Raw genomic sequence first — 25,411 nt, forward strand, 5'->3', positions numbered from 1 at the left:
AATCTAAATTGCATCTGTCTCTCCCAGTCTGTCTCTCCTGTGCCCGCTATAAAGTGCATTGAGAAAAAAAAAAAAACGGCGCTCCAGTGGCTTGGCGAGATAAGAGGCACCTTATTCACAACATTAAGCGTAACTCACCCTGCCATATGTCACACCCTCTGACTCCCATTTTCCTGTCAATCACCACTCTACACTCACGAATAAAATGAAAGCAGAAAAAAAACACCCCAAAGCAGAAAATCCTCAGCATGTCAAAGACAGAATTCCGTTAGGGTGACTCAAAAATGTTGCTTCACAAACATTTAGAACAGTTTTGGGGTAACTAATGACTTGTAAAAAAAAATTATCTACAGCATACACAGACATCAGCTGCAACAGGATTGATAAAGGATGTGACAGGTCAAAAAAACTGCTGTTACCACATGACGGTTGTTGACCTCAGACTCACACTGCTGAAAGGAAGCGCCTGCCATAGTATTAGACTTATTGGCAATAAAAGTCCAATTCAATCAGAATTTGAAGGAGACATGAAGGCAGGTGGTCATTCATCCTTACAGGCCACATTCTCGGGCAGGCAGGTGGTCTTCTTGTTCCAGATGTGATGGTATTTACAAGCAGAGGTAATTATGATCGCAGCCAGATTGACTTTTACTGAGTAGCTTTTAAGTGGCTTGTTGCTAATGTGATGGCAAAATCAATCGCCTTAGAAAAAATCCATTTTGTACGGATATTAGTCAGTTGAAGGACAAGGGGATAGGGCAGAGGATTTTACATTACTGCCCCGTGGTTTGATGTCAGAGATACTGGGTTGGTTTAATTTCACTTCAGGCTTATTCTCCCTAGTTGATCATCGCAAATCACCGCATCTCCATGGAGCCACAAGTCTGCAGAGTCCTCAGCCTGGTGGAGGAGAGAGAGAGAGAGAGAGAGAGAGAGAGAGAGAGAGAGAGAGAGAGAGAGAGAGAGAGAGAGAGAGAGAGAGAGAGAGAGAGAGAGAGAGAGAGAGAGAGAGAGAGAGAGCTAAGTGAGGGTACAATGGATCTCTGTCGCCACCTACAGAAACTCACCCATCATCTCGCTGGTTCACATCAAACTCATGCTGCCTTCACTGGACACTGATTTGCTCATCGGTTTGGCCTAATGTCTTGAACTTTTATGAAATTAGTCACTTTATTTTGTCATCACCATGACACTATACAGAGTGATTAATTCTAAACATCAATGTAATCAATTTCTGGCAACCAAATGAGGGATCCATTCGTAATAGTTGTTCCCGCTCGTCTCCGGCGCGCTGCTTGAAGAGAATCAAACGCACCCAGCAGCAGAGTCATGTGGTTGGTCATGAGGAAGTGCATAGGGAAGAAGAGCTTCAGGAAGGCAAGTACTTTCTCTCACAATCTTGTACTTTAAAGATGACACTCGTTTCAAACGAAGACATTTAAATGATCAGAAAGTAATCAAAATGTTTGCCACCTTGCACTCGCTGTCGTCTGCAGCGTCCTCGTTATTGACAGAAACTGAATGCTGAGGTTAGCTCGATGCTAATGGCTAGTATGCTGCAGGATAACGTCAGCCCTTCAACATCTATCAAACAGTAAACTGTGACCCCCCGTGTTTGTTTCGAGGAAACCGTGTGTTTCCTAAATCACCCAGATTTATGTCATGAATTAGTTAACCTCAAGCATCAAAATGATTAAATTCTCTTCTATTATCAACAGGAATCACTGATTTGTTAACATTTTAATAGATTTGCATCAAACGTTTGTTAAATATTCACAAATGTAGCCATTGTAAATATACCAATGCAATAATATATTATAGATTTGTTAATGGAAAGTGTGTATTTGGTAATTTTTATATATTTTTAACCTCATGTCCCAAGTTATTTTGGGGATTGTTTCGGGGATATATGGAGAATCCAGTTTTATTTCCACTCAGTGGAAACTGAAACTCAGAATGACCATATTTACTGCTTTTCACTCAACACTAGTGAAGAATAAAAAAAATACTATCCAAAGCTTGTTTTCTTTTTTCTTTGTTCCCTAGGAATTTCTGGAGTGTTTTCCATAAAGACCAGTGTTGAGGTGCGGTTATCTGTCCTACCCTCCTCTTCTTCTTCCTCGGCCAGCCATCATGGTGGACTTTCTGGCAGAGAACAACCTGTGTGGACAGGCCATCCTCCGGATAGTTTCCAGAGGAAATGCCATCATCGCAGAACTCTTGCGTCTCTCTGATTTCATCCCAACAGTGTTTAGGCTCAAAGACAAAAGCGACCAGCAGAAATATGGAGACATCATCTGTGACTTCAGCTACTTCAAGGTGCAGGATTTTGAAACTTTCTTTTACAGTTCAAAGCTATTGAATTGATAATCATGATCAGATAATTCTGTAGTGAAAAAGTAAGGAATGCAACATATTGTGTAAATGTTATTTTTGTGTGTGTATGTGAGTGAGAAAGACTTTTTGTTACTGTAATTGGTCGAGCTCCTCACTTTATTGTGAAGAGTGAACCGTCATCATGGGGAGAAAACTAATTTCATGCTGTAATTGTTCGTACATGTGTACATATCACCTTTTTTTTTTGCCACAGTGTTTGTCTCACAGTCATATGTCTCCCTGCAGGGTCCTGAGTATTATGAGGGGAAGCTGGAGGCCAAACCTGAGCTCCAGGACTTGGATGAGGAGTTCAGGGAAAACAACATTGAAATTCTGTCGAGGTTCTACCTGGCCTTTGAGAGTGTCCACAAATATATAGTCGATCTTAACAGGTGAGAGAGAAGCGGGCGACTCTGGTGGTTGGTTGAGTTCACTTTTAGTTCACTGAGTTTCTCAGAAGGCAAAACGTGCTTTGAAATTTTACCATTGAGAGAGAGATTACAAATATAGTCAATTCCCTTGGGGGCGCACTTGTTCTGTTTTTCTGTTTTTGGAACCCCAAAACATGAATAAAACACTGTTATAACGGATGTTGTTCTATTATTTCCTCATCTCTAGATATTTGGATGACCTATATGAGGGTGTTTATATTCAGCAGACCTTGGAGACTGTGCTTCTAAATGAGGATGGCAAGCAGCTCCTAGTAAGTTACGCAAATGCAAATTAGTAATATTTTGATACGATAACGGTTAACACAAAAGCTGAACTCCTCAGAACATCAATGTTTGACGAGTTAATGTGAGTCTTTGTTACCTGTGACACAGATTCCTCTACACGTGTCTTGACTGTGTGCGCTTTGTCTTTCACCCAGTGTGAGGCTCTCTACCTGTACGGAGTCATGCTGCTGGTTATCGACCAGAAAATCGAAGGCGAGGTCAGAGAGAGGATGCTCGTGTCTTATTATAGATACAGGTGCGCCTGTGACTCACACACACACACACACACACACACACACACACACACACACACTCACGATATTCCCTCAGTGATTCACTGGCTCATTGTATACAGTAAGTGTGTTCACTCTGAGCAAAAGTTGAGTCACTTTCTTAAAAAAGACGAGAATTAACCCCCAATGTCAGCGCACACAGAAGCAGACTATTTCCAGTTGTTTGGGCATTGGTGTAATTTTCTGTGTTGCGTTTGAAGTTTGAATTCCAAATTGTCCTCAGTGCCGCTCGTTCGTCGGTTGACTCCAACTTGGATGACATCTGCAAGCTCCTGCGCAGCACCGGCTACTCCAGCCAGCCCGGAGCCAAACGGCCTGCCAACTACCCAGAGAGCTACTTCCAGAGAGTTCCCATCAGCACCACCTTCATCAGCATGGTGATCGGGCGGCTGCGCTCTGACGACATCTACAACCAAGTGAGAAACCTTTAGCCAAATAGACAGAGGCAGGGAATAATTGATAACTGTGCATCAAGATGTTTTTTTCAAGCATCTGTGTTTTAAGTATTTTGAAGAGGTTTTACTTTCTACAATTCAATGCAATAGAATACAACTATAATGGATGTTTTCCCTTCGCTTAGGTCTGACTCAAACTATAATCCAGTGGTCAGATGCTCAAGCAAATATATAACGTTGGTCTAAAAAGATTTTTTTTCTTTCACCAGGTTTCTGCTTATCCTCTGCCAGAGCATCGTAGCACAGCGCTGGCTAACCAGGCAGCCATGCTCTACGTCTGTCTGTACTTCAGCCCCTCCATACTGCAGACCCAGCAGGCCAAGATGAGGGAAATAGTGGATAAGTACTTTCCCGACAACTGGGTAAACTATTTGTTTTATGATGGTTCATCAGATTTCCTGTATTAAAGCTTTTTAAAACGTTATGAAGCTGTTCCACCAGTTATCTGATGAATGGCACTCTGTAGGGATTCTCATGGTCTTATCTCGGTTTTTCAGAAGGGATGTTGGACTGAAGCACTCTTGTTGTCTCTCTGCAGGTCATCAGTATCTACATGGGGATCACAGTGAACTTAGTGGAGGCCTGGGAGCCGTACAAAGCTGCCAAGACTGCTCTCAACTACACGCTGGACTCTGCCAACATCAAAGAGCAGGTATTTAAAAAAACACACTATCTTCTCTGTCGCAAACTCCTCACATTTATTCAATTTCAGTCCTGCTGTACTTTAATCTACGACATTCAGACACCGATCTCCGTGTCCAGAGTCAGTGAGGCTTCCAGTGTGACTGTGCAGAATTTCAATTAAAGTAAAAGTGTTACCTAAAAAAAAATTGTAGAAATCTTTGTGCGTATGTACTGAAATGAGGATTACAGATGTCACATCTCAGAAAAATGAATGGTTGATCTTTACAGTGTGAACATTATGCAGCGTTGATCGTTCTAACAACCATAGCTCAGACGCAGTGTGTTTTAAAGAAAATGCAATCATTAAAAATGAAGGAATAACAAACTACATATCAGAACCATATCATCCCGCTGTTCAGGCCACTCGCTATGCAGCCAGCATGGAAAGCCTGAGGCCTCAGGTGCAGCAGCTGCTGAAGGAGGGCTTCCTGAGGGAGGAGATCATCCTTGACAACATTCCCAAACTGCTCAACTGTCTGAGGGACTGCAATGTTGCTATTCGCTGGCTGATGCTGCACTCTGCAGAGTCAGGTGAGGGATTTTATGAAATGTATTAAATAAGGAATGTAGTGCAGTGGTTAGCACTCTGCCGTCATCGTGAGAGTGTTCCAGGTTTGAATCTGAGTTGGATATGGGGTCGTTTGTATCTTATAAATAAATTCCATGAGGGTATTTTTTTTCTCAACTGCTCCGGTTTATTTTTACAGTAAAAACATAACGTGGCTTTAAATTTCCAATGGATGTTGATTTCAGTATTTATGTGACTCTTTGACTCTGTATTTTCCCTGCAACCCTAAATTCGATGAAGTATGATAGCAGATGATTGAATTATGGCACGATGTTAGTTTTGTTGTTTTAATTGATCTTTTCTCACAATCGAGTTCACACCTTCTGATTGATGCATTTTGGTTTGCTCTTATAGTGCATTTTTTCCACTGAGGTAGACCCATATAACTGAATCTTGTGTACTGCTGTGTCTCTGTGTTCCGACAGCTTACGACCCAAACAACAAGCGGCTGCGTCAGATCAAAGATCAGGTGCTCAACGACTCCAAATACAACCCCAAGATCCTGTTCCAGCTGCTGCTTGACACCGCTCAGTTTGAGTTCACGCTCAAAGAGGTGAGAGACTCTTTCATCAACGTTACATAAAGTCAGCGGCGATAAAGAGAAAACTGAGAACAGCAGACTTCTCATTAACGCCAAAGGACATGTAGAATGTGAATCTTCTTTTTTTTTTTTTTTAAGTGCGCTCGCTCCTTTCTTTTCATTACTGAGCCAAAGTTCAAAAATGATATCAAAGTAATATCAAAGTGATCTATCCAGCTGTGCTTCTTGTTAGATGTGTCTGCCCCGTTGCCTGCTAGCATACAGCGGGATCGCATATGGCTAGCCCAGTTTATCATTAGGAGAGGACACAAATTTAATCTTCTAATTACACATCTCATCTGACTAATCCTTCCTCATCGTCTTAGCATCTGTGCTGTCCCACTTCCAGATGTTCAAGCAGATGTTGTCGGAGAAGCAGATCAAATGGGAGAGCTACAAGAAGGAGGGATCAGAGAGAATGACGGAGCTGGCCGAAGTCTTCTCCGGCGTCAAGCCTCTTACCAGGGTGGAGAAAAATGGTGAGAAACACTTTCAGCTGGGATGTGGTGAATTAATATAAAGACGTTTTTTATGGGGTTTTTTTTCCTCCACTGTGCAGTCTCTAACTTTCAATTTAAAAGATTATTTTTCCTTTGGAACGCAAATAGTTTGGGTTTGGAGTCGGGTAGAAATGCACAGGTAAGGAGGAGGTGGCATTAAATTTGCATCAGTCGTTCTACCTTGAGCTGCGGTGGAAGAACCTATTTTCTCAACGCTTTGATCATATTTTTCACCTGTTTTTTTTTTTTTTTCCCCACTGTTTGCATGCCTACTCTAACTTTCACAGAAAATCTGCAGGCCTGGTTCAGGGAAATCTCAAAGCAGATCGAGTCTTTAAACTATGAGGACTCCACGGCGGCGGGGAGAAAGACAGTTCAGCTGATACAGGCTCTGGTTGAGGTGAGCAGGATAATTATAGTTCCCCATGGCTTTACATCTTCAGATTAGATCTGTGTAAGATAGTGGTATTAATACACCGTTTCCATTTCACTGAAGTATTTAGTTTTCTGTCACCTCATGCAAAGATAATCAGTGAATCGCAAAAAGCCTTTTCAGTTTGGTGCATATCTGCTGTTAACCATGTAGAGATGATTCATTAAAACGTCACACTTTACTTATAGATGTTTTCCCGTTGCTTTTCAGGTCCAGGAGTTTCACCAGCTGGAGTCCAACCTGCAGGTCTGTCAGTTCCTGGCTGACACCAGGAAGTTTCTTCACCACATGATCCGCACCATCAACATCAAAGAAGAAGTGCTCATCACCATGCAGATTGTTGGAGACCTCTCCTACGCTTGGCAGATAATCGACAGGTGGTTTCATGTTGGTGTATAATGGACACAGAAGTGACTGGCAGAGTAGATGCATTAGTCTGTGTCATATTAGTCAGTAACAATGAAAAGGTTTAGCAAAACACAACAGGTAGTGTAATTTCTATTGATTTTAAAAAATTTTTGTACAAAAGGAAAGACTGACAACACCTTTGTCCTAACTACCAAAAATTATAATCAATACAGATGTTTTAGTACTTCCTATGGCTTTATGCTGTCGGCATGTTCAATCTGTCTTTAATTTTTATTTTTTTTTAATTGCATGAACATAATATTAGTTTACATGAAACTAACATGGACATTATGGTGAATCAGCAGTAGACAGTTGGGATGAGGCGATTCAGAAAATAGACCGATGGAGTTTGTACATATATAGCAGTTCGGTTAGTGAATAATTGATTTTCTCGCATATTTGGCATTGATGCTGCTGCTCTTTCTGAAGAAATTCCTTGTGATGGCATGCGTAGTTTCAAGACCGTCTTTCATTAGGTCAGCTAAAAGCAGTAAAAGATTATTCTGCTGAGCTTCAGATAGCAAGAAGCATCACAGAGGCCACAGTGTTGTTTTGACTTTGAGTTCAGTCACTTTTGCTTTTGTTCTGTCTATGTGGCAGAATTCAACTTTGTTTTTCTCCTGGTTTATGTTTTATTCTGCAGCTTTACATCCATTATGCAGGAGAGCATCAGAGTGAACCCCTCCATGGTCACCAAACTCAGAGCTACTTTCCTCAAGGTGAGGACTCTTTGTGTGCGCATTCACACACTCTTCAGCGGCACCCTTGATGCGGAGAGGTATTACCTGTAGTTATTCTTTGCTTCTGTTTGACTAGTTGGCGTCCGCGCTGGATCTTCCCTTGCTGCGGATCAACCAGGCCAACAGTGCTGACCTGCTGAGTGTGTCTCAGTTCTACTCGGGAGAGTTGGTGGCTTATGTCAGAAAGGTACAGTACGATCCAGTGGAGTACCTTCTGTTTCCGGCATCTGTAAGGACTACTCTTTGTAGTAGTTATAGTTGAACTCTGCGTGCTACAAATTATTGTTGAGTTTCTTTGCGGGAGCAGCTGCAGTGATGATTAATGTGTGTCGAACCATCTGTTTGGGGAATTTAACCAAAAAAGAAAATACTTAGTGGATGTGTACCTTCCGATGAGACTACCTTCTGGTGTCATCAGCCGCATGCTGTGTCACTTTATGACAGAAGATTTGTTCCTCCTAGCTGTACACAAGATCCTTCATCCATAGTACCGCTACCATCTGCTCGTGAAGACTGATCCCCACTATTCTGCCATAAAACCCCCTTTGAACAAGTATTACACTCACGTTGGTGCTCAGTGTGTGGGTATTTTATCTTCTCGCCATCAGGTGCTGCAAATTATCCCAGAAAGCATGTTTACCTCTCTGGCAAAAATCATTAAACTTCAGATCCACGACATCATGGAAGTGCCAACCCGGCTGGATAAGGACAAGCTGAAGGACTTCTCCCAGCTGGGCGCTCGCTATGAAGTAAGCCAACTGTTGAAACCGACTCCTGCTCCCTGGCAGTTAATAAGGGTTTCACTTACGTAAAGTGATGAGGAATGAATCTAAATGAAATGAAATGAAGAACATAAATGATGATGTTCCTATTTAGCATGCACTCCTCACAGCAAGTATCTCTCCATCTGAGATCTTTGACCAAGGGCTTTTCTGTGTGGAGTTTGCATGTTCTCCCTGTGCACAGCTCTTCAGACACTCTGGTTTGTGTGCAATTACTTTATAAACTCAATATCAAAACTATATAGCACATGTTCAGTCAGTTGAAGCATTTCTCAGCCAACATGTCCTTTTACAGCCTTTTGTGACATTCTTTATTCCGCTCACTACCGTCCCTTCACACTGTATTGATCTACTCTGGGTTCTCATTCGATTGAAATCGTCATTTGTGTGCCTTGTTTTGCTTCATGTGACTGCAGGTGGCGAAACTCACCCACGACATTTCGATTTTCACCGAGGGTATCTTAATGATGAAGACCACTCTAGTCGGAATCATTAAGGTAAATGTTCAGGCAGAGGCTCCCTGCTGAGGACAGTTCACTGTGTTTATTTTTGATTGGGAAAGTTTGTGCGTCTCTTTTTGTTTCCTTCCAAACTAACACCGGTAAATTGGATTAAATGCCTGGACATGGGGAGAAAAATGTCTGCTTATTATTCTAATTAGCTATTTTTGTAGTATTTCTCATAACAGGATTAACATTGTTTGGCTCATTTGCTTTGTCAAAATATTTCGGATACCTTGTTGGTGCACCTCCTGTGAAGAAATGTAAGACATAGATATATATTAGCGAGTGCCCTGTCAAGGTTAACATGCTGTGACGTTTCAGGTGGATCCCAAGCAGCTTCTGGAGGACGGCATCAGGAAGGAGCTGGTGAAGAGAGTGGCTTATGCCTTACACAAAGGCCTAATCTTCAACCCCAAGGCCAAGGTGACACATTATTGGCCCTACTTCTCTGATTATTGTTCAAAATTATAGTCTAAATGTAGCTGGTTTGAGTGAAAAATCAGTTGTTGTTTTTTTTTTTTTTTACAATGAGGGTGAAGTAACGATAAAACTCCCTGATGCTCTTGTCTCACAGCCCAGTGAACTGATGCCAAAGCTCAAAGACATGGGCGCCACCATGGACGGCTTCTACAGGTCGTTCGAGTACATCCAGGACTACGTCAGCATTTATGGCCTCAAAATCTGGCAGGAGGAAGTGTCCCGCATCATCAACTACAATGTGGAACAAGAGTGCAACAGTTTCTTGAGAACCAAGGTCAGACTGCACTGCAGCTCCTGATCGTGCCCCTGAGCAGTGCACAGACAGCAGTTCACACCGGTTCAATCAATAGGGAAGGCTGTGGCCGTCCGGCGATTCGTCACCCAAGGGGGTTGATTGATCGGCTGGTTGCTTTATTCCATTCAGATCCAGGACTGGCAGAGCGTGCATCAATCCACCCACATCCCCATTCCCAAGTTCCCCTCTGTGGATGAGTCCGCCACTTTCATCGGGCGTCTCTGCAGAGAGATTCTCCGAATCACCGACCCCAAGTATGTCGATCAAGCGCAGCCAAAAATCCATAACGGCACTGAAAATAGAGCTTATGATTCTCATCCACACAAATAACACAGTGAGGTATCAGCAGATGGCTAACTGTGAAGATTTGATCTGAAATTCTAATGTAGAGATTGATTTCTCCCTCTCTTGACATTTGAATCTACAATTAAACATGTAGTTAATGTAATAAAATATAAATGCATTTAACCAACTTGACCAACATTGTTTTTTTTTTTTTTTTTTCTAGGGTGACGTGTTACATCGACCAGATGAACACCTGGTACGACCTGAAGAGCCACCAGGAAGTGACCAACAACAGGCTCTTCTCTGAGATCCAGAACACTCTGGGTACATTTGGACTAAACGGACTTGACCGCCTGCTCTGCTTCATGATTGTCAAGGAGCTCCAGGTAACTGGAAAGCTCAGCCTCAGGCTGGCCGACACGACTGAAAACTCTGAAATGTTTGAAGAGCTTTTAAAGGGATCGGTGCACAGAGCATGACTACTTTCCTAAATCTGAAAGTTTTTTTTTGTTTTATCAGAACTTCTTGACGATGCTTCAGAAGACCATCCTGAAAGACAAAGCGGTGGTAGATGTCTTCAAAACTATGCTGACTGCTGTCAACCCAGTCCAAGGCATTGTGGGTAAGGTCTCATTTAATGAATTTGTAATCTTGCAATGTATTTGTAATTGTTATCACAAATTTGATCTGTTGTTTATTTATTAATTCTGGTAGCTAATGCTAGCAAGGTGTATGCCAGTGCAGTGGCAAAGTCCCAGAAGATCTGGGGTCCTTACCTTGAAGCCATCATGAAGGTATCAGCCCATGTTGCTTACTCATGGTTGTGATCAGATACATACAACTACTATCTGATTAGCTTTCTGCTGAATAGACGCTGTTCAAGGTTTCCCTGCTGCCTGTGTGTGTTCTAGGTTGGTCAGATGCAGATCCTCAGGCAGCAGATTGCAAATGAGCTGAACTACTCCTGCAAGTTTGACTCCAAACATCTGGCTGCAGCCCTGGAAAACCTCAACAAGTAAGATCAGCCTCAACTGGACTGTTTGTCTCATAATATCTTGATATATCTGTAAAGGAAATCGATTAAAAACTTTAAAAAAAAATATGGAGTTGATCTGCATCCTTTCTTTCTTGAGTTTTATGGACTTCACACTCATTTAATACCAGACAGTCTATCTTGTACATAAAGTGACTTCATGGTGAATGATTTAGCTTTTTTATTTACAAAGAAGTGTAGTCTAATTGGTGATTATTGGTGTTCTCCTCATTCTGTTGCTGTTTTGTATCTGATCTGATTCCAGATCTCTACTGGCAGATATTGAGGCCCACTACCAAGACCCATCCCTGCCCTACCCGAAAGAGGACAACACTCTTCTGTATGAAATCACTGCATACCTGGAGGCTGCTGGCATTCACAACCCACTCAACAAGGTAGAGCGATGATCAATAACGCTTTCTACATCAGGACTGAACATTGTGCTGAACTCATATTTCTGCATGAAGCCGTGTTTTATGTCTTTTCTTGACACTTCTCGCACAGATCTACATCACCACGAAGCGCCTTCCTTACTTCCCCACCATCAACTTCCTGTTTATAATCGCACAGCTGCCTAAACTTCAGTACAACAAGAACCAAGGTATGGTTTTCTGCTGCCGGTTTGTTGTATCATAGTCTTCATCAAAATTAGATCTGACCAGAAAAAAAACAGAACTAATTTTACTCTGCAAAAGAAACTACTTGGCTGTCTTTTACACCAATTTAGAATACATTTGTCTTTATTGGAAAGCTTCACAGGATGTCAAAGTTTTGTTTCGCTGATCTTTCTTTCTCTGAATTGTTGATATGAGAGGCAGCCCACATTATTTTAAACCAATTATTGGCTTTCCTGGCCTGTGTATGCTGTTTTAATTGGAAAATCTACTTACAGTCCTTCGGGACACACAGGATTTACTGCAGGAAATGTAAGACTTCCTCAGTAGGACCAGGACATTTCAAGTAATGTGAGAACATTAGATTCGTGGCTTAAGTGGGTATCTTCAGTGGATTAGGCAATCAGTATTCCAGGCATACTACTATATGAAGATTTATTTATGTCAGTGACCAGGTTTTTTTACTGTCTTTTCTTTTTATTTATTATTATTCAAGGAATGACCTGCAAAAAAGCCACAGACCCAGTTGACTGGCCTCCGCTGGTGCTCGGCATGCTCACTCTGCTGAAGCAGTTCCACTCCAGATACACACAGCAGTTCTTGGCTCTCATTGGTCAGTTCATCCGCTCTGTTATGGAGCAATGCACAAGGTAAGTCATCGAAAAAAAAAACCCTCAAATAAACACTGAATTCTTTTCTAAGATTACACTGAAAGTTGTGGATTTTCTGCACTATATGAACACAAAAGTATTTCTCTGCTTTTCTGAATTAAGGTAATACTGTTGATTTTCACAGTTTTTATTTAGAAGTCAGGAAGATGCTTCATTAAGTGACCTTAATGGCTGTTTTGCATGGACCCCACGTGACTTTTTGTTTGTCCAGATGGAAAGTCTACTCTGACCTGCGACACATTGTGCTGATTCTCCAGGATCAGATGAAGTTGTGCAGCTTTGTCGATCCATGATGATACAATAGATATGCATTAAAGGTGCTGTAGGCAGGATTTTGCTAGTCAATGCTAATTTTTCTGTGTTTTCTTTGGATTAAATGTTAGAGTATCCATTGATAATCCTTTAGGAGTGTAGCATAATTGCACTACCGCAAGGGCACAGCGTTTCCATCTGTCTCTGTTTTGAGCTGAAAAGGAATCTCGAAAGCTCCAGGTATCTTTGACCAATCAGAAGAGCCCCTGAGGCTCTAACCGTGATTGGTCGAGGGGCGTTCGTCACATGTTCTTGTGGGAGGGGGGTGCTTAACTTGCGTAAGGGCGTGATGTCAGAGAAAACAGGACAGGATTGGCTGTGCTGGGTTTAAAATCGCCGTCTTAGATAGGTCAAATCGCCATCTTGCTCAGGTAACCCTAAGCAAGATGGCGGAGATGCGGAATCCTGCCTACAGCACCTTTAAAAAAAGAAAGAAAAATATTTAATCCTGGTGCAGTTGGGGAAAAGTGATCTCTGATTCAAGAAAAATAAATTCATATTTAATGAAATCTTCTGTCTTAGATTTGAAAAACTCTTCCTTGTTTCTTGGGTAGCAGTAACCCTAATACTCTTATGTAGTTTCACAATTGTAGTTTATGATGGATTATTGCTACACCCAGTAACTATTGACGAACACATTTATTCAACTTAATTGAATTCCATTTCAATTTAATTTCATTCCAGTCAAAAGATACCCGACATGCCTTCTGATGTGGTGGGAGCTCTGATGTTCCTTGAAGACTATGTGAAGTATACAAAGCTGTCCCGCAAGGTAAGACGTCACGGAATTATACCATTCAGTGTGTGGCTTCTGGAATTCACCCCGCAAAAAATGTGTTGCATTACTTTGGTTAAATAGTACAAATATTTTGTTGTTTTATCACATTGCCCCACAGATGCTTCTTTGAAAAGTACAACCCCCTTAAGTTGTTTAACATGATTAATTGAAATCTCTTCCTTAATAAAACACAAAAATATTTTAAACTGATTTATTTTTAGTGCACATTTTGTTGGATAGAATTATAAATTTTTGTGTATTTTCTCTTCATTCTTCAGGTGGCTGAAGCTCATGTGCCCAGTTTCATATTTGATGAGTTCAGAACCATTCTGTGAAGATGTGGATGTAGCATTTCATCAGAGAATAGCCGCCACCACCCCCCCCCCACATTTTTTTTTACTCCACGCATACACACTGTCAAATTCAGAAAAGGTGTATTCATTGTAATTAATTGTAGATTTGTCATCACTAGTGTCATTTTTTTCCCAACTAGTCAAATTTCAGGCTTGTTAAATTGTGTTTAGACTTCACTAATTAATAAATTGTACATATTGTATATGTGTTCTAATTCAGTGCTCTAATTTGAATGATTTTGTTTACTACCATTCTGTGCCATTTCTAAATGAAATCCATTAATAAAGAATATCTTTTGAAGCAAGTTGTTTTTCTTGACTCATACCACTGAAGAGCAGTACAGAGGACCACAGGAGACCCTTCATTTTTGTTACTCCTTGTAAATAGTATTTGTTGTGTTTTTGTTAATATTAACATTTGGTATTACTTATTCACTGTATCAATATTTTAGCTTCTATTTGACTTATTTCAGTTTCTTTTTTTCTGTGTTGAGCTATCTTATAAGAATTCCCCCTGTGATGGATAAAAGATTTCTATTGCATTGGAGTCTATCCTGTTCTATTGTATTTGGATCTATTGAAGTGGTGGGGTTTTTTTTTCCACCCGGAAGTCGTAATTGGAATGTAGCTGTACTTTTCGTGACGCGGGAAATTTGTGTTTTTTTTTTTTTTAAGTTAAGTTTGCTTGCATCTACTTTTAATTTTTTTTTAATTAAATGCTGATAGAAGCCACACAGGTTTAGTTGCCGCCGGTCAGAGCAGTTTGTGGGTGTTACGGATTAACTGGTTTCCCTTTCTAACTGATGACCGACTTCCTGTAGCAGCAGCAGATGACTCACTAATAAAGCAATTAAGACTCTGAAAAGGCACGACACTTCCACGTGTTTTGTAAACTCGGATATACTGCGTTCGCCTGGGCAGCTTTGGATTACTGTCAGGCTTTAAGCATCTGCCGCTGAACGACGCGGAAGGAAGTTGGTCAGTCGTTAACTGGTAAACCAATCAATCCGAAACACCGGCTAACACAGACAGCGAACGTTAGCAAGTGGCGGTAAAGTAGCTCAGATTGACACATATTATCTTTTGTTTATTGTGTCGGTGGCCACAGAAGATTTTAGTTACACCTCCCGAAATGTCTATGAGTGCTGTTCACGGGACTCTGTCCAGCCTGAAGTCCTGTCAGGCAGACATTGCGACGGGCATGGACATTGTGACAGATGTAGCCATGGACCTGATGGAGACTCAGGGTAAATATAAGCATTCTCTGAATATTTCTGTCTGTTTACACTTCTTTTAGCTACCGCCTGATTAATTGTATTGTTTCTAAATGCTGTTTATGTTTGTTAGCCCTGTTGATTTGTGGTAAAATGTAAACGCCAATAGCCACAGCGATCAATATAAAGAGATTATCTGCATGCAACATTAGTTTGTGTTGTAACTCAAAATTGCTTTCAAATTCCAAAAATCCCACATGATTATTGTTAAATAAAGCATGATGTCTCACTCTGTGATCACATTATTGTTGATATGTATGGGCATCTGTGATTTAAATATATTGAACAAAATGCTGGCTGTTCGATCATACAGCCAATGTTCTTAACAACTATTGTAGAGTTTAAGACAAACTAATCGTAGAAGTGATGATTTTCCCTCCTCAGTGATCCAGTCTGTTTAAGTTTACATGTGGAGTCTGAATGAGTCAAGCTATTTTCCAAAAACAAGTTTTGCACAACTCCCACTCCGAAAGTTATGTTAGGCCACATTCCTGCTAAATTCTGACAAAAACTGCTTCTGTGTTTTCCCAGTCCAAGTGATGTTTGCAGTTCAAAGGCTTGTCACAATGAATTCTGGTTTCTCTCCTGTTTGTTCACTTTTCATGAAGTGGTAAAACAACCATCAATGAACTTTTTCTGAGTGTTGACTGTTGTATTTTTATAGTTTGCTTCAAACTGTTGATCAGTGGCTCCTTTCATTAAATAATTGTTCCCTCTAAAACATCCATCAGTTTTCTAAGAAGGTTGCAGAGTAGTGGAGCTTCTACCAGCCAGCTCAATAAAAAGGCTACACGAAAAAAAAAAAAAAAAAAAAACTACAGCACAGGCACACATTACACCCACACACAATATAACGTCAGCCTATGTCCATGATGGTGTGTTTTTGGACTTCAGGAGGAAACCAGAGTACCAGGATACAAAGGCAGAGCGAGAACCGACTGTTCTCTGGATTGAACTCTGTCTCTTTTTACTATTCTCTCTTCACTGACATCATGTTCCTGAAGTCTTTTATGAATATTAACATTGAAATTATAATATATTCAAATCAACTTTTCAAATGTGGTGCACTGGTAATCACAACTGACAAGACTCCACTGTGTATGGATGAATTAAAATAAGTTTAATAATCATATGCTTCTTATTTATTTTATTTACCTCTTTGTGTGCTGAAGCACAGAACCCAGGGATCAAAGAGTTGGAGGCCACGATTCTGGAGTGTGCAAGGCTCGACAGAGAGATTAACTACTTTGTTGATACTGTGCAGCAAGTCACAGCTGAGGTGAGAGTCACTTGCCTTTGTCTAATTACCAAACAGCAACATGTAAACAGCTTCCTTGTAAATGACCACGGCCAAGCTAAATATGCACTTCAATTAATGAAACATGCATAATGATGTCTGATTGTTTTAAAGGTCGTTCGTTTAATTCTCGGTACATCTCACGCTATGGATTTTCTTTAATGGCTCGTCTCAGTGTCTGTCTCGTCCTTGTTTTGAAAACAAGCGGGAGCACACTGAACCTGACTCCTTGCGAAGATCAATAAAACGGCCTAACATACTTCAGTTTCAATCTGTAGGTTAACGCACAGCAGCCGGAGGCCATGTTCTGCCTGTCTGATAAAGTGAAGGAGCGGTTCACACACAGAATCGCTGAGCTCTCGGATGCCGAGCTGCACAATCACCAGAAAGTAATGGCCTTCAAAGAAAGCATCAAAAACTCTTCCAAACAAGGTAAGGCCTGTGGGGAGACAACAGAGGGGAGAAATGTCTTTAACCGCAGCACTCGGTGCTGTGTATTCACCACTGATGATAATAGTCTTGGACAAATAAACTAGGCTTTCAGAAGTGTTTTCTGAGCTGAAGCGCAAGAGGAACGTTGAGTGTCCTTTTTTTTTTCCAGGATAATTATCTTAATTGTAAACACCCCGCTTCTTCTGTGTGCTAATGAATAATTATGTTTGTCACCCTGTGGCTGTTCTTTGCTGCTTTTTCAGTGCTGTCCTCATTAGAGATCTAATTAAAAATAGGACTCAGACAGACAATGCCATGCTTCATAAATTCTCCGCAGACCTCATGAGCTCAGTTCTGTGAGTGAGTCAGCCCTAAATGTTGAAAATAAACTCGTACAAATCTATGAACTGAGGCGAATGTTTTATATAAAGCATACTTTAGTGTATTGTGTTACATGGGCCTGTTAAGCTTAACCAATCAGAATCTCTAACTTTTGGTGGTAGTGACTGAGAGTGGGGGCCCCAGGACTCCACTGTGCAGTCAGCTTTAAGTGGAAGTGGTGATCTCTGTGAAAGGGAGCAGCAGAATATCTCACCGGAAAGAGCAAATGAGAAAAAAGGTTTCACCCCATGTTCCTGTTGAAGGGTCCACTTTCAGAAGTGTGTATGTTGTGTTTTTAGCCAATGAAGAAACATCAGAGGACATGCTGGATGAGGACATCTCTGTCACGCAAACCCAAGTCAACTTTACCTGCCCGCTCACACAGGTCAGCTCATGACTCCTTTAAACTTCATACTTCATGTTGTGACATTTTTAAACTTAAATGCTATTTGTCATTCTAAAATATTTCTCTCTTCTGACACATTTTCCCTCATTCTTGCTGGATCGTTTGTTGCTCAATAGCACATTTCAGTTACCATGGAGGGGGAGATATTTTTCTCTTTCTTTTTTTAAGAAGCTATTTTAGCCAACAGACTACAACAAAACAATGGTGCAGCCGTCAGAAAAATAGCCTCTGCAGCAGTCCCATGGGCTGCTGGGCATTTGCAAAGATGCATTCATCAACTTTGCCCTTTGGTGAGGAATCAGAATCCAGAGAGCTGAAGCTCAGTTGAGAAAAAAACCCCACTACAACTACAATAGCACAGCATGTGGTCCATCATGGTGTCCCAGAAGTTCCACCGTATTTTTTTGTTTATTGTTTTGGCATCCCTTTGCCTTTCCTGAAATAACTGTCCATCCAATGTCCTGAATCTTTATCCTGTCCAACCTCGGCTGTGACGCCTCCACTTCGTCCCCTGTTTTCTGTCAATGCCTCAGTTTCCACACACTCTAACATACAGTAGCATCCTGTACACCTTCTCCTTCTCAATGCTCGCACCCTCCTTCACCTCTCTTTCACACCTTCTGCTGCCAAGTTCAGAAAAACTGTGCTTTTCAAAACCTTTAGCTTTGTATTTGAGCATGGACACCTCAGGGCTTCTGCTCCTCCAACTCCTTCACACCCTTTGCCACGGCGAGAGAAGCCAATGTCTCCAAGTCAGAGAAACCACTTGTTACAAAGCAAGCTTAGACCAGCATCTGACCGTACTTCTGTATAAACATACCAATATAGACCAATGTCATTATCTGTTTCAGTGTGTAATACTCCTCTTTATGTGTATTTAAGGCGGAAATGGTGAACCCGATGAAGAATAAAAACTGTCAGCACCACTATGACGAAGGAGCAATCCTGGGCCTGATCAGGAAAAGACACAGCCAGAGAAAGAAGTGCCGGTAAGACGCTCCCCCGTCAGAGGAGGGCTGGAAAGTTGAGTCAGGTTTTCGAGCAGTAAACAGCTCTGCAGGCTGGCCTGGGACCAGCAAGACTCCTAAATTCACATGTTCTTTATTGCACCGCTTTGATGTTGGAATCAAATGAAATGCGTCTGGTCCTAGCGGAGCGCCGATGGAATCCCAGAGCCGGGGCCGTGTTGTTGCCTATTGTCTGGCCGTGGTCACTGTGCTCTCCGGCAGCAGCTGTGCTCGCCCCTTGCTGCGATTAGCCGTGTGGCTGATGAAACGCCTTCAACGCCGTTTCATCAGACACCATTCTCAAATATTGTCAAAGCCCCGCAGTGCCCATTAATCAATTCTTCAGAGTTATCAAAGGTTTTATGTAAGCGCGATGGAAGAATGTGAGCCGCCGAAAGGTTTTCATGAAGTACCGTTCACACACAGGAGCAGGAATGTTGAAAAGTGGCAAGTCTGGCCACTAATTGGCAATTAGCAGCTTAAACAGTGAGCACACAAACGCTTAATGTTCTCCATGCAGTTATACAACAAAGAAGAGGTCTAACTAATGCAAGGCTGATGTACAGAGAACATCACGAACCTGTAGATGTGAGTAATTACATGTTCACGTTTCTCTTTCTCTGCAGTTGTCCCGTGGTGGGCTGTGGAAACGCCGACGTCAAGGAGTCAGACCTCATTCCCGACCAGGTTCTGAGGAGAAGGATTCAGAGCCAAAAGAGGCTGAGCAACAAGACTTAGTTCTCTTCATCTCCATGATCTGTATTATTCTTCATGAAATCTGAACATTGAGCCATAAATCTGAGGTTGCCAGACTTGTGCATACACTTTTAAAAAGTGATCGATCTATTTTCATTCTGAGGTTTGTTCTTCTGACATTACTTGCCTCTCAGTTGAATCTATTTTTTGATGCAATGCCTTTTTATGTTTTTATGGAATTGAAATAAAAAGTTGATATGTTTGTATAAATGATAAATCACTCTTGTGTACCTGATGCAGTAAGTTAACTGAACCACTAGAGGGAGATGTTTGTTCAAACTCAGCATTAGAGTAAACCTGAGGTCTATAACCTTTCTCAAAGAGCCAAACATTTTTTTAACCTTCAGAATAACGATCTCCTATACATTTCTAGTTTTTGTTTCAACATAACTGACATTTAAACTGTAATGGCAAAAGTCAACACTATTAATGTATAAAGAAAAAAAAAAAAAAGGAAAGATCCTATTTTCTCCTTTGCACTGGTTCAGGCATTTTTCAGGGTGATTTACTTGTAATACTCTGTTTTCTTTTTTCATGCGAGCCTTAAATTCTTTGATTTTGTGCACCAGCTTAGCCTGTTAAGATTGTTCTGATGCTTTAGAGTGGATAAAACAGCACACGGACCTATTTGTGTCCTCTGAACTTATCCATCCATTTTCTCTTCTTTCCAATTCAGTTTAGGGACCATGTCACACACATCACTTATATGGACATTTTAGTCACCAATTAAGTTCACATGTCTTTGAACCGCAACAGGAAACTGTTTCACACAGAGAAAACCCATGCATGCATCGTGACAACATGAAAACTCCCCACTGAAAGTTTTCTAAGCCTGGGTTCAAACTGGATGTATTCATGTCGTGTCATCATGACCACTTATCAGTCCAAACATGTACTAAGCAAAAAATGAGTAGCATACTGTGCAGCTTTACATGTTCTCATTGAACTGCACACTCTCTTCGTGTTTCTGCTTTGCTCTGTGCACCAAAATGAAAAGACAAGCATTTCTGTACATGTGAGACTGAAAACAAACCAGCAGAGAGGTTCTGCTATAGACTGTAATTCCAGTCTGTCTTCAGGAGTTCATAAAGCTTGATCCAACTTTTTATTTTGAAATGAAGCACTTTCTGTAAAAACACCGACATTAGTGAGAACAAAACTGGGTTATGAGAACGAGTCCTGAACAAAGTATTCTTCAAGTTTAAGCGGAAATGCACTTATGTGATTAAATCTCCCCGTACATGCTCCCGCTCCTCATGACGGGGTCTTTGTTTCAAAGAAACAAACAAAGGCTGTGTTGAGATGGAACTAGGTAATGCTAATCTTTTAATAACCTTGCATCAGGCATTTTTGAAAAATCACTAATTGCCGTTTCTCTACAGTGAGTGCGTCACACGGCACTAAGAGCATTTCACCAATGAAGATAATCAGCGGCAGCAATCGCTCCAACTAATGTTGATTCATTCATTCCTCCACTCCGACTCATTTCTGTATTGCCGTTCTGAGAATTGTTTACTGCGCAACATGTGAAGTCACAGGCAATTTGCCAACAACAGTTCAATTTGTGCGTTCATCAGCACAAAGCGCTGTTCCATTCATCATGTCACAGCCGGAGCCATTAGGAGGTTTCTTTAAACAGATGTACACCTGCACGCATTCTGAGGAGGTCAATATTATAAAACAGATAATACTGAGGAAATAACTTAATGTCTGCTGCTTAGATCTCAGATTTGTTCTGGAATTCACATGCATCACTTTGCAAGGTCCAAGAAGGAGGCATTATATGTGTCTGACACATCATTAGCTTCGATATCTGACTTGCGCAACACGGATTTCACCTCTGGGTTATTCTCATTTTTTGGCATAACGATGTTGGTCACAGCAGTGCCATAGTCGGGGATGAGGGAGAACAGCAGGGCCGGGATGAGACCAGCACTCCAAAAGAGCAGTTTGATCCAGGTGTAATGCTTTTTCTTCACTTTTATTTTCCTCTAAAACAGTTTGAAGCTGCCATCAAAAGGGATCCTGGCTCCTAATGCTGTTGACACACTGAGCTGTTCAGGAAACTCTATATTTCCAGGCTGCCCACAGTCTGACCTCCCTCTTTGACACTGATAAGGCAATGCCTTCATAGCAGAGACACGTCAGAACTTCACAGGAAGAGCTGTGAGGAGAGAATAAACCGAAAGTTTTTCAAGCTTCGCTCCACCTGCACAAGATACCTCTGAAAAATTGAAAAAGGCTTAACTGTGAAATCTGGTCGCATTCAACAGTTTAAATGGATGTTAACCATTTGCATGACCTGAATTTGAATGGAGACCTGTTCTGCAGCAAAAATACACACAGGATTCCAAAAATATATACAGTTAACAAATAAGCAGGTATGCATGTTTCTCATTATTGAATTAAAACAATGTATCTAATAGCATTCAGGACTGGTTGAGTTGTTCCTTAATTGTTTTGCACATTCCAGATTCCTGTACAGGAAACTGCAAAACAGCCTAAATCCACATGAACCTCGATGGGGCTATTTCTGCATCATTTTTCTGACTGATTCTGAGCATGAAAGAAAGAGACACATACTGGTTAAAATGCAAGTGTTCCCTCGAGGTAGGACACCATTCAGTGGATTTTTATCATTTCTTTTACATCTCAATAATTTTTTTCAATAAAAGATATGACATCTTTATACAGTATTTCCTCTCGAGTTTTTTCTGTATCCTACTTCAACAGAAAAACAGTAGCCTCCTGATTTCACCTGTGCTTTATTGTCTGCTAGTTATTCTTATTGTTCACCATGATTCACCAGAGTTGGAAAAACAATACAATTTCTCTCAAGCACTCAAAGTACAACTGTAAAAAAAAGGTAGCCTTTTCAAAGACATTTATTGTCACATTTTGTTTTCTTCAGGCCAACATCTTCAAACATTTCTCGTTTTGCTTTGTTATCAGTGTAATCTGCTTCACTTTGTCATCTCCTCACAGACATGACATTCAGTAAGTGCCATTTCTTCACAGACAAGTCTGGCTCTAATGTTTTTATCTATTTACACCTGCCATGCTGGAGATGGATGCACAAAGAAATCATCCTCTATGGATGTTGGAGAGCCAGACAGTAATGCGAGACGATATATTTCTTGAATGATCTCCAGCTGTGGAACTCAGTGCTTGTGATCTGTGGATGTTCTGGAAGTTTCCTCAAATCGTGAGAGTAAAGACAAGGATCTAAGAGTGTAATAAACACTCAAACAACTATAATAACAGCATGAACTATTTAATATCTCATGAGAAATCCCCTTTTATCTGAACATAGTGGATTATTGACAGCATAACTAGTGATCGTGCATTCAAATCAAACAACACTTGAAAAATATCGGGTCAATAAACTTCCACCCTCCCTACAAATATGCAAATGAGCCACAAAAAAAGCTCGCTGTCTCTTTAAAAGACACCACCTCCCCGCAGCCGCTGGATCCTGGGCGAGTTTCTCCGCAATAAACACCGTGGTTCATAGTAGAGACTGACTGTCGAGCAGAGCAACAGGAAGGGGATCCAGATCCTGTTCCAGTCACCGATGTGAGGATTGATCCACCGGACTGCAGGTGAGTGTGATAAACAGGTTTGTTATTTAATGTAGAGCTGGGGGGGATGGACATGACAGCAGCAGGGTGGGAGAGAATGTCTGTATTGAGGTGGCGATAATAAAGTTAAAGAATAAATAAATGCGGTTGTGTAAACTGTGAACCAACAGGTGAGTCAGGTCGCACCTGTTGGGAGTCCAGACTGAGCGCCACCTGTTTGCAGGCCTGAACTTAGTCCTAAAGACGCTTTGCTTCTTCCGCTGCAGGTGCGCACAGTTGGTGTTTACTCGGATCACCGGGTCTACAGCTGGACATGGATTACTGGTGTCCGTCTTCACCTCTCTGGATTTAAGTCAGGACGCAGCTCGGCCACGCGCCTCCTTCCTTCCGCGTCCCGCTCCCCGGTGTGACACGACAGCGCCGAGAACAGGTGGATCCTGTTCCTCCCTTTAACTTTTGCGCCGCTCCACATCCACCCTCCACCTTTATGGGGAACCAGGTGGAGAAGCTAACGCACTTGAATTACGCGGAGGTGCCCACGTCGGACCCGAACGGCTTCGACCCGGACGACGACGGACCGCGCATCGGCGTCTCTTACATCTTCTCCAACGACGACGATGACGACCAGGACGACCACATGGACCACTTCCCGGCCGACAGCCGCGCGGTGAACCACGAGGAGAAGCCCTTCGACCCCCGGGACGAGCTGGAGTGCGCGATCTACTACCGGGAGGAGTGCGCCTACGAGCGCAGCTCCGGGGCCGCCGCGCACTCCGCCGAAAGTCTGCTGAACAAGTGCAGACCGGGGGACCTGCTGGAGTTCGTGGCCACCGGGCAGTACCCGCACTGGGCCGTGTACATCGGGGACTTCCAGGTGGTCCACCTGCACCGCGCCGAGATCAAGAACAACTTCCTGACGGACGTGAGCCAGGGCAAGAGGGGCAGGATCGTGAACGGCTTGTACCGGTACCGCGCGCTCCCGCCCGAGGTGATCGTGCGCAACGCCCTGGACCACGTCGGCTCCAGGGACAGAGAGCTGTACTGGAGGAACTCCGAGTGCTTCGCCGCTTGGTGTCGTTTTGGCAAGCGGGAGTTCAAAATCGGGGGGGAGATACGGATCGGGAAGCAGCCGTACAGGTTGAAACTGATGTTTTCGGAGAAGAAGAGTCACGTCCTGGAGTTCCAGAGCCTGGAGGACGTGATCATGGAAAAGAGGAGGAACGATCAAATCGGCAAAGACGCCGTAATGCAGGAGCTGGCCAATCATTTGAATGCAACGCACGAGATTAAAGAGGAGCGCTTTGGCGACTGACTGAAGGCTGGGAGCATCTGGGAGCTCCGGGGAAAGAAAGTGCCGGTGAGGGAGAGCTGGTGCTCCCAAAGAGCCTCTCATAAGGCTGAGGGCACGTGCCACTCTGCCAGCTGATGTGGCCCACCTGCTCAGAGGAAGTTTTGAAAGTTAAGTTTAATTTGTTCCTCTCAGCAAAGAGAACTCCTGGCACCCTCAAATGGAATAGAAAAGAAGATCAGACGGGTCAAACCAAAATGCATAATCCCACACATCCCCTTAAGAATATGAAATCCTCACACCCAACTCCTGGATTAGAGACTTCTGACAGGTGTGTTTGCATTAGAGCTGCACCTGCAGTGTGATCGTGAGGATGAATCCAAACTCTTCGTGATTATTTTTCTATCTCGATGAATTTTTTGCACAGAGGAGCAGAACCTGTCCTTTTACTTGTGTCTGTCCAGGTGACTGAAAGTGTTTGCTCCTGTATATCTCAGGTGTCGGAGACTAATACAGCATGGAAGATAGAGATTTATGTGCTTTTATTGTCTCAACCTCAAATCTCTCCCTCTGTTGCTTTATATCGACTCATCACACAGCTTTACTCTTGAAATACTTTGTGGACACCATAAACTGTGCACTTTTATTGATTCACCCATTCCAACAGTTTATTTTTTGTAATAGAAAAAGATGTTTGTATGAAGGATTATTGAAATAAATATATATATTTGAAGAGTAAGTTTTATTTTTTTTGCAGTGAAGGGTTGTGGTTGACCTTTAAATGATTTCTGTGAATGTTGCTACAATGCTGATCAATAGTTTCAGACTGCAAATCTCAGAATGAAGGAGAGGTTATTTTGTAGTCGAAGCAAAGACCGCATTCTTTCACACAAAAGTGTTGTTGTTGCACTCCATGGAGGATTACAAAGCAGCAGCAGCAGCAGCACTTCGACCATTTCAATCCCAGTTCGCTCCCTGGAAAAGCCTCGGCTCTACCTGTTCAACTCGTAAGATCTGCGCCTTTTGTTTGCTGCTGTGTGGAAAGAGTGCCGGCTACCCTGCAGTCGAAGCTGCTCCTGCCAGTTTTGATCTGAATATTTTCCTCACAGCGGCAGCTCTGTGAAACGACT

The 25,411-nt window shown here is 42.1% G+C and overlaps 3 protein-coding genes across 3 annotated transcripts; all 3 read left to right on the forward strand.

The window, feature by feature from the left end:
* The first annotated feature begins 1,337 nt into the window (after positions 1–1,337).
* washc5 (WASH complex subunit 5) lies at positions 1,338–14,144 on the forward strand. Its single transcript, XM_030103293.1, has 29 exons — positions 1,338–1,377; positions 2,047–2,319; positions 2,623–2,768; positions 2,995–3,079; positions 3,248–3,348; positions 3,609–3,801; positions 4,050–4,202; positions 4,379–4,492; positions 4,884–5,055; positions 5,518–5,645; positions 6,022–6,151; positions 6,460–6,572; positions 6,816–6,982; positions 7,657–7,732; positions 7,830–7,940; positions 8,362–8,502; positions 8,952–9,032; positions 9,360–9,461; positions 9,613–9,792; positions 9,943–10,067; positions 10,322–10,484; positions 10,618–10,720; positions 10,813–10,892; positions 11,010–11,113; positions 11,397–11,526; positions 11,636–11,732; positions 12,242–12,395; positions 13,413–13,500; positions 13,785–14,144. Exons 2-29 carry the CDS (start codon positions 2,134–2,136, stop codon positions 13,839–13,841), a joined length of 3,480 nt encoding a protein of 1,159 aa, XP_029959153.1. The 5' UTR covers positions 1,338–1,377; positions 2,047–2,133; the 3' UTR covers positions 13,842–14,144.
* Positions 14,145–14,697: 553 nt separating this feature from the next.
* On the forward strand, positions 14,698–19,865 carry nsmce2 (NSE2 SUMO ligase component of SMC5/6 complex). Its single transcript, XM_030102626.1, has 6 exons — positions 14,698–15,106; positions 16,306–16,412; positions 16,709–16,862; positions 17,543–17,628; positions 18,532–18,638; positions 19,283–19,865. Exons 1-6 carry the CDS (start codon positions 14,992–14,994, stop codon positions 19,392–19,394), a joined length of 681 nt encoding a protein of 226 aa, XP_029958486.1. The 5' UTR covers positions 14,698–14,991; the 3' UTR covers positions 19,395–19,865.
* Positions 19,866–22,875: 3,010 nt separating this feature from the next.
* lratd2b (LRAT domain containing 2b) lies at positions 22,876–25,035 on the forward strand. Its single transcript, XM_030103367.1, has 2 exons — positions 22,876–23,014; positions 23,260–25,035. Exon 2 carries the CDS (start codon positions 23,481–23,483, stop codon positions 24,303–24,305), a length of 825 nt encoding a protein of 274 aa, XP_029959227.1. The 5' UTR covers positions 22,876–23,014; positions 23,260–23,480; the 3' UTR covers positions 24,306–25,035.
* Positions 25,036–25,411: the final 376 nt, after the last annotated feature.

The sequence above is a fragment of the Salarias fasciatus genome, chromosome 11, assembly GCF_902148845.1.
Source record: "Salarias fasciatus chromosome 11, fSalaFa1.1, whole genome shotgun sequence".
Taxonomy (NCBI): Eukaryota; Metazoa; Chordata; class Actinopteri; order Blenniiformes; family Blenniidae; genus Salarias; species Salarias fasciatus.

Bases quoted from the DNA above. Each gene is read 5' to 3' on its own strand.
- nsmce2 (XM_030102626.1), top strand. From the start codon at position 14,992: ATGTCTATGAGTGCTGTTCACGGGACTCTGTCCAGCCTGAAGTCCTGT. The intron at 15,107-16,305 runs GTAAATATAAGC...TGTGTGCTGAAG, and splicing joins GGACCTGATGGAGACTCAGG to CACAGAACCCAGGGATCAAA. The intron at 16,413-16,708 runs GTGAGAGTCACT...TTCAATCTGTAG, and splicing joins TGCAGCAAGTCACAGCTGAG to GTTAACGCACAGCAGCCGGA.
- lratd2b (XM_030103367.1), top strand. From the start codon at position 23,481: ATGGGGAACCAGGTGGAGAAGCTAACGCACTTGAATTACGCGGAGGTG.
- washc5 (XM_030103293.1), top strand. From the start codon at position 2,134: ATGGTGGACTTTCTGGCAGAGAACAACCTGTGTGGACAGGCCATCCTC. The intron at 10,485-10,617 runs GTAACTGGAAAG...TTGTTTTATCAG, and splicing joins TGATTGTCAAGGAGCTCCAG to AACTTCTTGACGATGCTTCA. The intron at 11,114-11,396 runs GTAAGATCAGCC...ATCTGATTCCAG, and splicing joins GCCCTGGAAAACCTCAACAA to ATCTCTACTGGCAGATATTG.